The following is a 12,429-nucleotide window of genomic DNA, read 5'->3' as shown; positions in this document are numbered from 1 at the left end:
ATGCTTCCGGCTGCTCGCACACACGGCGGCTATTTAGGCTAAACATACACTCGCAGAAATGCATACTGTACATGTGAACAAGCTGCACGCACGCACATACTCTCACGCACATACACACGCACGCACATACACACGCACGCACATACACACTCACGCACAGACACACTCACGCACAGACACACTCATACACGCACATACACACGCACGGACATACACACTCACGCACATACACTCTCACGCACATACACACTCACGCACAGACACACTCATACACGCGCACACACATACACACGCACGCACATACACACGCACACTTACGCACATACACACTCACGCACATACACACTCACATACACACTCACACTTTTGTATATAGTGCACCGAGATGCCTGCATGTTCCTTACCTATGTTTGGGTGATGTAAACCTTTCATAATTCGCACCTCCCGAAAGAGCTAGTGGGGGGGAAGAAACATGCAGAATATTAGAGTCTGGTCCTAGCAACGTCCAAAATGTACTGAAATGTCGTGGTTGTAAAATCGGCAGAAAAAGACCATGAGTGCCTTTGAACATTTCATACATTTTTCACATTGCCGTTTACTCATTCATTTCACGCAAAAATAATCAAATTACATTTCAAGTGTAAAACTGTACAGACTGTACACAGGAGGTCTTCTGAGGCCGAGCAGTCATGTGAAAACCACATCTGTGGTTAAAGTGCATCCAAACGATTTCACGGTTATTTCGTTCGGTGGCGACACATAAACCACTTGAACCCCAGCCACCATAATCTGGGCTGGGGGGGGGGGGGGGCCAATCTACAAACTCACAGGATGTCATGTGTAGATTGGCTATTTGAGATTTGGTGTAGAAGCAAAACAAGTGGTCAGAGTACAGTTGTCAAGTCCGTTTGAATGAGAATAGAGGGTTTTAAATTTTGGGACGGCATGAACCCCTTTTTGGTGTTTTAAGCATTATGTTATACTTTAGCTATTGAAAAATAGCAGATCTACAAGATCATAGCGAATATAATATATAATATTCTTTCAGAGTGAACGTTTTTAACTCAAATCTTTGCTTCTTGGGGGGGGGGGGGGGTCCCCTGGAACAACATATTTTCAGATGGGGGTCGGCGGCCAATTACATATAATGTTTGGGGTCCTTGACATGAAATATTGAGAACTACTAATATAGAAACATGAAGTTTTTCAGAAAATTGTCATGATTTAGAAGACATTTTTTTAAATTTCGACGTCAGGCCTAAATGTGTTAAGTGGTTAAGAATTTGTATGAAAACTCACAAGCCACAGGTTGCGTGTGTATTACGGACCAGTCCAGTACTCATATCTCCCATTGATGATGAGAATGCTCTGCCCTCTAGTCTTTCATACCATTCTAATATACTGTACTATTCTTGGATGCAATACTGTTCTCCTGTGTAGTGTAACATTCACAGTTCACGCTGAGATTCACTACAAAACCCATAGTCAGCGAAATGGCCTCAGATCTTCAGATAATAAATAGATGAAGCGTTGCGTAGGTGGTGGTATCTTCAACACGGATGTTCCTGGTCAATTAGGAGGAGGAACTGTTTGTATGTGTGATATAAATTCAGGCTATTTTATTAATTTATATAAATAAGGCACACTGAACGCACGGGACGTCAGCACACTGAATGCACGGGACGTCACCGCCCACCACACTCAACAAACTGACCACATTCCCGGTGCGCATTTCCGAACGCACCCCAAAATGTGATTTTGCTCTGATAGGAAAAAAAAGTTTGACAACTACCGAGTGATTGGTCTCAGCATAAATGTGATGGGTCTGTAGTATCTTACATACTAGACAGTATGGCTACTTTACTCCATTAAATCATGTTAGTGATGTTACAGTATTTATATTAAACGATCCACCCAGGTTTTGAGTAGCCAATTATTTGCATCCCCCCTCTACCCAATTCAGTCGTTATGCACACATTTCTGTGTTGTCAAAGTCAAAGTCGTACGATTTGTCACACACGATATACCGCAGTGAAATTTGTTCTCCGCATTTCACCCATCTCTTGGAGCGGTGAGCTGCAGCCGTGCCGCGCTCGGGGAATCATTTGATTAGTTGATTTCCCCCCCCTCCCAATCCAACCCTTTGATGCGGAGTGCCGAGCGGGGAGGCATTGGGTCCCATTTTCACAGTCTTTGGTATGTCCCGGCCGGGGATCGAACCACCGACCTCCCAGTTTCAGGGCGGACACTCTAACGACAAGGCCACTGTCTGGTGGTAACTGTCGCTGTTGTTTTATCCTTACTGACTCACCTGCCAGTGAGGAGCCCTCACCGGGAGAACGTAGTGCCTCCGTCCTATACTCCTCCCGCCCCAACAATCTTTGAATATTATATTATTTCAGAGCGAACATTGTTTAACTCAAATCTTTGCTTCTGGGTGGGGGGGGGGGGGGGGGGGGGAGGGTCCCTGGAACAACATATTTTCAGATGGGGGTCAGTGGCAAATTACATATAGTTCCTGGGGTCCTTGACATGAAATATTGAGCACCACTGATATAGAAACATATAGGTATTTCAGAAAACTGACAGGATTTAGAAGACTTTTTTTTTTTTAATTTCGAAGTCAGGTCAAAATGGGTTAAACTCATTTAGGGCGGGAAGCCCTTTTGGTGTTTTAAACATTATGTTATAATTTAGCTATTGAAAAATAGCAGATCTACAAGCTCATAGCGCGGCACGAGTGGCGCGCTACGAGCTTGTAGGTCTGCTATTTTTGAAAAATCGTGAAAATATTTATTTCAGAAAACTGGAGGATTTAGAAGAATTGTTTTTAAATTTCAAAGTCAGGTTAAAAATGTGTTAAGTGGAGGTTAAAGTACAGTATACTCGAGTGAATGTACTTAGTTACTTTGCACCACCAATGCTCCTCATTTCCTTCAACTCGTACCGTACCCCTCCCTCTCTGTCGTTTTCCTCTAGCAGTGGCCGCCGACGTCACTGTTGCCATAGCGACGCAGGTATTAAGGAGGAGACTATAGGCTCTTCCCAGCTTCCCCAGCTGTGTCAGCCAGGCAGGGGGAATCTTGGGATACAGACAGACTGTGGTGGAAGAAGTGGCTAAACCGCCATACTCTGTTACAAGTAAAGGTCCTGTATTGAACCCATTTTAGGCTGACGTCAAAATTTAACCCATTTAGGCCTGAGGACGATTCTACACCGTTTTCTGAATACCTATGTTTCTATGTCAGTCGATTCTCAAACATTTTCATGTCAAGAACCCCTAAAAATATATGTAATTGGCAGCCGACCCCCCCATCTGAAAATATGTTGTTCCAGGGACCCCACAGAAGCAAATATTTGAGTTAAAAAAACATTCTGAAAGAATACATATTCAAAGATTTGGCCACATTTTCAAGATTTTTCAAAAATAGCAGATCTACCAGCTCGTAGCGCGGCACTCTGTGCCACAAACGTTGTTGTATTTATAGGTTGTAATAAAAAGACGGGGAGCAGATATATCGTGTGCGGACATTCCACTTTTTTCTTCATTGAGTAATTTTTTGGGTCCAGCACCGTATTCTGAAACTGGGATGTGCATATCGTTTCCCTGCTTTACATGTGCATTTCTTTAACCATAGTAAATGCATTCGTGGTCTGGAGAGGGCAGCTGTTTAACAGGTTCATTCGTGGTCTGGAGAGGGCAGCTGTTTAACAGGTTCATTTGTGGTCTGGAGAGGGCAGCTGTTTAACAGGTTCATTCGTGGTCTGGAGAGGGCAGCTGTTTAACAGGTTCCGTCCATCCGACGTGCCCACACGTCATAAGCAATCCAACCGACGGATTCCTAGCGCATCTTCAGTGATATCAAACGAGAGAAGAATATCCTTTTTGAGTGGTGTAAACCACTCCTACGACTGGCTTTGTTAGTTTACGTGTCTGTCTGTCCGTCTGTCTGTTCGTACCAAAATGAGCATGGTTGCTACGGTCACCCAGTTCACATGGGTGTGATTTCATTACGTCAGACATTACGTCAGACCACAGCTGATCAGGCTATATAAGACCTTACACCACTCAGTTCACACGGGTGTGATTTTTTATTTTTGAGTGGGACTCCAAGGCCACCGTACGCTTCGCTTCTCGTCCGGTCCGGTCTGTTAACCGCTGCAGAAAGAGTCCTAATCCAGGGCGCTCTCCGTGGTTTTGATCTGATGGATATATAACTACTAAGCTCTTCATTTCTGACTTCTCAACTGCCTCTCGTTCAAAATATGAACGCGATGGATTATTTAGCGATATTATGGAAACGAGAGCAAGGTATAAGCAAGCAAAAAAATATCTCGGTTTTTCTCCGGAACAGAAGGGGGCGGGGGGGGGGGGGGGGGTGGCTTTACAGAGTAAAGCGGCCATGTCTTCCCGGCCCCCCAAGCTTCTATTTTGAAGGAATCCCGGCGCTGATTGCTGACTGAACGGGTAAAAGGGCATGGGCTGAAGCCCCCTTTGATGTCTATGTGTGCACGTCCCTGCAGTCTCTCTCTCTCTCTCTCTCTCTCTCTCTCTCTCTCTCTCTCTCTCTCTCTCTCTCTCTCTCTCTCTCTCTCTCTCTCTCTCTCTCTCTCTCTCTCTCTCTCTCTCTCTCTCTCTCTCTCTCTCCTCTCTCTCTCTCTCTCTCTCTCTCTCCTCTCTCTCTCTCTCCCCCCTACTACATATAAGAGGGGCAGATTATGCTAATATAGGCTCTCTTTCATGTGTTCAGTGCTATACGGATTTTCTCTAGCCCACGGGTATATGCGAAAGAAGCCGCCCGCTATCATCGCTGGCCAATAGAAAGAGGCCGCCCGCTATCATCGCTGGCCAATGATTGTCGAGGATTCTCTCCCATCGCTAGCCAATCTCTTACCTTCCCTTGTCAATGGTGTCCTAAATGTTTTGCGCCCGCATTGTCTTTTACAACAAACCAATCAGAACGCCTTATCATTTGCCACTGGTCCAATCACACAAAAGCAGCAGCAATATGAAGGAGAAACCAGGTTTGGGATTACAGACCCTGTAAATCCAAATGAAATCAGTGGTTCCCAAAGTGGGGTCCGGGGACCCCCAGGGGTCCTTGAGGGACTTCCAGGGGGTCCCCAGCTAAATTATAGTTTGGAACAAAATGGACCCTTATGGGTCTGTAACTCTGAGAGTGTACAAATGGAACCAAATGGACCCTTATGGGTCTGTAACTCTGAGAGTGTATACATTTGCACACTCTCAGAGTTAAACTAACTGTGATTTTACTGATGTCTGCGCAGACACCATGCTGAACCTGCCCTCGATACTGATGTCTGCGCAGACACCATGCTGAACCTGCCCTCGATACTGATGTCTGCGCATACACCATACACCATGCTGAACCTGGCCTCGATACTGATGTCTGCGCATAGACCATACACCATGCTGAACCTGGCCTCGATACTGATGTCTGCGCATAGACCATACACCATGCTGAACCTGGCCTCGATACTGATGCGTCGTTATTGTCCAAAGGTTATCTAATCGTCCAATAAACAGGCTGTAAACCTAACTCAGTGGGACCTCAACAAATGACATATTTTAATGATTAGGCTACCGGGATACATATCCCAAAATGAACGGGTCCACGTGATATGAATATGAACAGAAAATAAACATGGATGAAAGCAAATACGACCTGTTACATCACAAATCAAATCATTCGATCATATCAGTCCGTTGGTCGGGGCGCCCCTTGAAGCACAGGGCCAGAGGGGTCGTCTGTCCGTTGGTCGGGGCGCCCCTTGAAGCACAGGGCCAGAGGGGTCGTCTGTCCGTTGGTCGGGGCGCCCCTTGAAGCACAGGGCCAGAGGGGTCGTCTGTCCGTTGGTCGGGCGCCCCTTGAAGCGCAGGGCCAGAGGGGTCGTCTGTCCGTTGGTCGGGGCGCCCCTTGAAGCACAGGGCCAGAGGGGTCGTCTGTCCGTTGGTCGGGGCGCCCCTTGAAGCACAGGGCCAGAGGGGTCGTCTGTCCGTTGGTCGGGGCGCCCCTTGAAGCACAGGGCCAGAGGGGTCGTCTGTCCGTTGGTCGGGGCGCCCCTTGAAGCACAGGGCCAGAGGGGTCGTCTGTCCGTTGGTCGGGGCGCCCCTTGAAGCACAGGGCCAGAGGGGTCGTCTGTCCGTTGGTCGGGGCGCCACTTGAAGCACAGGGCCAGAGGGGTCGTCTGTCCGTTGGTCGGGGCGCCCCTTGAAGCACAGGGCCAGAGGGGTCGTCTGTCCGTTGGTCGAGGCGCCCCTTGAAGCGCAGGCCAGAGGGGTCGTCTGTCCGTTGGTCGGGGCGCCCCTTGAAGCTCAGGGCCAGAGGGGTCGTCTGTCCGTTGGTCGAGGCGCCCCTTGAAGCACAGGGCCAGAGGGGTCGTCTGTCCGTTGGTCGGGGCGCCCCTTGAAGCTCAGGGCCAGATGGGTCGTCTGTCCGTTGGTCGGGGCGCCCCTTGAAGCGCAGGGCCAGAGGGGTCGTCTGTCCGTTGGTCGGGGCGCCACTTGAAGCGCAGGGCCAGAGGGGTCGTCTGTCCGTTGGTCGGGGCGCCCCTTGAAGCGCAGGGCCAGAGGGGTCGTCTGTCCGTTGGTCGGGGCGCCCCTTGAAGCGCAGGGCCAGAGGGGTCGTCTGTCCGTTGGTCGGGGCGCCCCTTGAAGCACAGGGCCAGAGGGGTCATCTGTCCGTTGGTCGGGGCGCCCCTTGAAGCTCAGGGCCAGAGGGGTCGTCTGTCCGTTGGTCGGGGCGCCCCTTGAAGCGCAGGGCCAGAGGGGTCGTCTGTCCGTTGGTCGGGGCGCCCCTTGAAGCGCAGGGCCAGAGGGGTCGTCTGTCCGTTGGTCGGGGCGCCCCTTGAAGCACAGGGCCAGAGGGGTCGTCTGTCCGTTGGTCGGGGCGCCCCTTGAAGCGCAGGGCCAGAGGGGTCGTCTGTCCGTTGGTCGGGGCGCCCCTTGAAGCTCAGGGCCAGAGGGGTCGTCTGTCCGTTGGTCGGGGCGCCCCTTGAAGCACAGGGCCAGAGGGGTCGTCTGTCCGTTGGTCGGGGCGCCCCTTGAAGCTCAGGGCCAGAGGGGTCGTCTGTCCGTTGGTCGGGGCTCCCCTTGAAGCTCAGGGCCAGAGGGGTCGTCTGTCCTGGAGAGCTCTGACGTGTCTTTACTTTTCCAGACACCTATATAGAAATCTTTCTGTCTCTCTGTGACCTTGCTTGAGCACAGCTAGGGTGCACACTCTTATAAGTAATGGTAACTGCTTAAAAGGCCTATACTTTATCCCATCAATACCCATGGGTGAAACCATGTCCAACACTTCTGCATCTGCCCTTCATGCGAAAAACAAACCTTGGGTGTCCACCATTCAAGTTCAGCCCTCAACATGCCGAGTTTTGCTGACCAGCAGAAAAACTATAAGCCGGGCCAATCAAATGTCCGTCTCCTTGTGATACACACCTAAGCATTTACGAAAGCTATGCATGAATCTACTGGCAACACTTATTTTGCAGACAGAATTACATTGTAACTTACGATGAATTGAAAAGACTAAAAATAGGGTGAGTGACCAGGATCTCAGAAATGAGTCACTAGTATCCACTCCAAGGTGACGATTAGTAACCTGACTCCGCCAGATGGGGCAGCAGAGAGTACACTGGGTTCCCCCCTCCTGCTCCCATCTGGGAACTCTCAGGCAGACTTGATGGCATGCCCGGCCACAAAACGGCCTGGCCAATCAGCAGCAGCTAGAGGCGGGATATCTGCTGCTGATTGGCCAGGCCGTTTTGTGGGGGAACCCAGTGTACTCTCTGCTGCCCCATCTGGCGGAGTCAGGTTAGACGATTAGTCCAGAGAGACGAAAGCCTATCTCCAGAGCAGAGGTCTCCTTTCCCTCCCATCCAGTCCCTAAAGTAGCACCTGCCAAACCACATCACATCCAGGGCTCCAGTCCAGACTAACCCGGAACCGTCCCAAAACACAATTTGAACCGTCCCAAAGTCAATGTATGCAGTCCCGATTTATTATTTTTGTCATTCCAAACATTCACAGTCACACTAATGTGAGGGCAGAGCACATTATTATTTAAAGACTTCCAGCATTGCTTTTTGAAAGTGGCATTGCTTTTTTTTTATGTGGAAAAGGGAGGGGTACATCTCCTTGTGCTGCAGGGAGCACTGAGCCTGCGTGAATGGTCTGTCTCTGTCTGTTCTTCTCCCTCCTTTCTTCTCCTCTTCAAATAACGCAGCATTTTTCTGACTGCTACATGAGGGTACAGACTGCTGCGCCTGTTTTGCGGGGTTTCTCTCTGCAGTAATAGTGTGTGGCTGAAGTGTTGCCGGTGCCGCTGCAACGTTTATGCAGCGCTAGCTGCTAGTCTCATGCTGCCCCGTATAGGTGCGCACGATATGCACATTTTCAGGGCAAAAACTCCTCTAGTTCCCGAAACCGTCCCGGCTGAGATTAATTTAAGTCCCAAATAGATATGTTATAGTCCCCGGGACGTAGGGACCCCCTTGCGTCAGATCTGTAGGAGCCCTGATCACATGGCATGAGCCCTCACTCTATCTATTCATCTACTCATGGAATGAGCCCTCACTCTATCTATTCATCTACTCATGGAATGAGCCCTCACTCTATCTATTCATCTACTCATAGCATGAACCCTCACTCTATCTATTCATCTACTCATGGTATGAGTCCTCACTCTATCTATTCATCTACTCATAGCATGAGCCCTCACTCTATTCATCTATAGCATGAGCCCTCACTCTATCTATTCATCTATAGCATGAGTCCTCACTCTATCTATTCATCTACTCATGGCATGAGCCCTCACTCTATCTATTCATCTACTCATGGCATGAGCCCTCACTCTATCTATTCATCTACTCATGGAATGAGCCCTCACTCTATCTATTCATCTACTCATGGCATGAGCCCTCACTCTATCTATTCATCTACTCATGAGCCCTCACTCTATCTATTCATCTACTCATGACATGAGTCCTCACTCTATCTATTCATCTACTCATGGAATGAGCCCTCACTCTATTGCTCTCTCATTCCTGTTCCTTCTGATAGAAAAGTGAACGGTAAACACTTTGACAGGTTTGTGTTTGTTCTGGAAGTGCTCGACAGCCGTTTTTCTGAAGATATGAAGTATATATTATTAGGCTAATTAATTATTACTACATCATCATAAACAGAAGGCTCACCTTTTGTAGGCTGGTTGGATTCAACTGAGTTTTGTCAATAATCTTTATTGCAACCTGAAAGAGACGGGAATATTTTTGCATAAAACATCAATTAACATTGAAAGTGTAATTGTTTTAATGGTTAATACTTTGTCCAATTATTGCATGCATTGTTTTATTTATATTTTTGTATAAAGTTCTGTCCCACAGTCAATGTTCTCCTTTTAAAGATGGAGTAAATGGTAAATGGTAAATGGTGCATTTATATAGCGCCTTTATCCAAGGCGCTTTACATAGATTGTGCATTACATTCACCCATTCACACACACATTCATACACTGATGGCAGCGGAAACCATGCAAGGTACCAACCAGCACATCAGGAGCAATTAGGGGTTCAGTGTCTTGCTCAAGGACACTTCGACACTAACTCTGGGGGAGCCCGGGTTCGAACTGGCGACCTTGCGGTTACCATCTGAAACTCTGGAGTGCCACAATTTTTGTATTTTTCCAGTTTTGTGTGTCTATGAGGTGACAGTACTTCATTAAACACCCTGGAGTCGTTTTTATGTGCAATGATGTATTAACTTTGTATTTATGGTCTCTTCCTGGAGGCTGAACCCTTGACAGTCAAACGGGCCAATGAAATAAACAGGAATATAGTGACATCACACTATCAGCCCCTCCCCTAACGCCTCCCCCTTTATCATACAACTACAGCTGTGGGTGCGGCTTCAGTTCAGGTGGATCACCACCCATCACCACCCACCAGGCAAACCAGGCATACTTAATGGACTGGTGGGCGTGTTTTAACAAATACTGTACACTTTTTGGAAAAAGTTCTTCCTCCTTAGATTATAATAATACCTGATGATCTTGTTTTAGGATGGAAAGAAATCGTGGCACTCCATCTTTAATATACTTTAATATAATATGCTCTCAGTCATCACTCACCTCCTTGCCCGTCAGGATGTGGCGGGCCAGTTTCACCTTGGCGAAGTTTCCCTTGCCGATAGTCTTGAGCAGACGGTAGTTGCCGATGTGCGGCGTCTCGTCGGAGCAGGAAGCGATGGAGTTCCTACATCGGGCACCCAGCGAGCGACTGGACAGGCTGGTGCCCTTGTCTGAGCGGCTGGCTGCCAGAGACACATGCTGAGGAGAGAGGAGATGAGAGAGAGAGGTCAGCACGACCAGTAGCACCAGACCAGACAGACATGGCCTGGGACCTGAGGGGTCAGCACCACCAGTAGCACCAGACAGACATGGCCTGGGACCTGAGGGGTCAGCACCACCAGTAGCACCAGACCAGACATGGCCTGGGACCTGAGGGGTCAGCACCAGTAGCACCAGACCAGACAGACATGGTCTGGGACCTGAGGGGTCAGCACCACCAGTAGCACCAGACCAGACAGACATGGGACCTGAGGGGTCAGCACCACCAGTAGCACCAGACAGACATGGCCTGGGACCTGAGGGGTCAGCAGCACCAGTAGCACCAGACCAGACAGACATAGCCTGGGACCTGAGGGGTCAGCAGCACCAGTAGCACCAGACCAGACAGACATAGCCTGGGACCTGAGGGGTCAGCAGCACCAGTAGCACCAGACCAGACAGACATGACCTGGGACCTGAGGGGTCAGCACCACCAGACCAGACAGACATGGTCTGGGACCTGAGGGGTCAGCACCACCAGTAGCACCAGACAGACATGGTCTGGGACCTGAGGGGTCAGCAGCACCAGTAGCACCAGACCAGACAGACATGGCCTGGGACCTGAGGGGTCAGCACCACCAGTAGCACCAGACAGACATGGTCTGGGACCTGAGGGGTCAGCACCACCAGTAGCACCAGACCAGACAGACATGGCCTGGGACCTGAGGGGTCAGCACCACCAGTAGCACCAGACAGACATGGTCTGGGACCTGAGGGGTCAGCACCACCAGTAGCACCAGACCAGACAGACATGGCCTGGGACCTGAGGGGTCAGCACCACCAGTAGCACCAGACCAGACATGGCCTGGGACCTGAGGGGTCAGCACCACCAGTAGCACCAGACCAGACATGGCCTGGGACCTGAGGGGTCAGCACCACCAGTAGCACCAGACCAGACATGGCCTGGGACCTGAGGGGTCAGCACCACCAGTAGCACCAGACCAGACAGACAGGGCCTGGGACCTGAGGGGTCAGCAGCACCAGTAGCACCAGACCAGACAGACATGGCCTCATGGGACCTGAGGGGTCAGCACCACCAGTAGCACCAGACCAGACAGACATGGCCTGGGACCTGAGGGGTCAGCAGCACCAGTAGCACCAGACCAGACAGACATGGCCTGGGACCTGAGGGGTCAGCACCAGTAGCACCAGACCAGACAGACATGGCCTGGGACCTGAGGGGTCAGCACCAGACCAGACAGACATGGCCTGGGACCTGAGGGGTCAGCACCACCAGTAGCACCAGACCAGACAGACATGGCCTGGGACCTGAGGGGTCAGCACCACCAGTAGCACCAGACCAGACAGACATGGCCTGGGACCTGAGGGGTCAGCACCACCAGTAGCACCAGACCAGACAGACATGGCCTGGGACCTGAGGGGTCAGCACCACCAGTAGCACCAGACAGACATGGCCTGGGACCTGAGGGGTCAGCAGCACCACCAGTAGCACCAGACCAGACAGACATGGCCTGGGACCTGAGGGGTCAGCAGCACCAGTAGCACCAGACCAGACAGACATGGCCTGGGACCTGAGGGGTCACCAGCAGTAGCACCAGACAGACATGGCCTGGGACCTGAGGGGTCAGCACCACCAGATATCGTTACATCATGTTGTGGTATTGTTCTGTAGTCATCAGGATAATATCGCTACGTCATGTTGTAGTATTGTTTTGTAGTCATCAGGCAGGAACAATCAAATGGAACTTCCTTTTCCCTCAAACCGGAAGAATAACAATAAAAGCCTGCAGCTTTTATTGAGAAAAATCGGTTTGAGGGAAAAGGAAGTTCCGGAAGATTGAGGACTACAAAACAATACTACAACATGACGTAGCGATATCATCCGCTCCCGACCGGTTCATGAACCCGAAATGGAATGGTGCCCAGGCTACACAACTGGAGGAGGTGTCGACTCGTCACAGTGAGCCAATCCTCACCGCGATGAAACTGACCTGCAGAGGCTGGGTTAGGTAGGTCCTAAAAGGACCACAACAGTGATACTTTATGCCATTGTTGACCATTT

The 12,429-nt window shown here is 50.1% G+C and overlaps 1 protein-coding gene and 1 long non-coding RNA gene across 2 annotated transcripts in view; both read right to left on the bottom strand.

Moving 5' to 3' along the window:
• The window catches only part of LOC306928339, a 96,352-nt gene that overhangs the window by 62,896 nt on the left and 21,027 nt on the right, over window positions 1-12,429 (bottom strand). The window lies entirely within an intron of this gene.
• Window positions 1-12,429, bottom strand: part of mark4a (MAP/microtubule affinity-regulating kinase 4a) — a gene marked incomplete at its 5' end in the record, with an annotated part of 54,888 nt that overhangs the window by 28,489 nt on the left and 13,970 nt on the right. The window contains 3 exons of the mRNA XM_079507944.1: window positions 405-453; window positions 9,217-9,270; window positions 10,149-10,346. Of these exons, the coding sequence (XP_079364070.1) occupies window positions 405-453; window positions 9,217-9,270; window positions 10,149-10,346 (301 nt within the window). The remainder of the gene's footprint in view (window positions 1-404; window positions 454-9,216; window positions 9,271-10,148; window positions 10,347-12,429) is intronic.

This window comes from Electrona antarctica (assembly GCF_951216825.1).
Source record: "Electrona antarctica genome assembly, chromosome: 8".
NCBI classification, from domain to species: Eukaryota; Metazoa; Chordata; class Actinopteri; order Myctophiformes; family Myctophidae; genus Electrona; species Electrona antarctica.
This window is presented reverse-complemented; position numbering and strand designations above follow the sequence as displayed.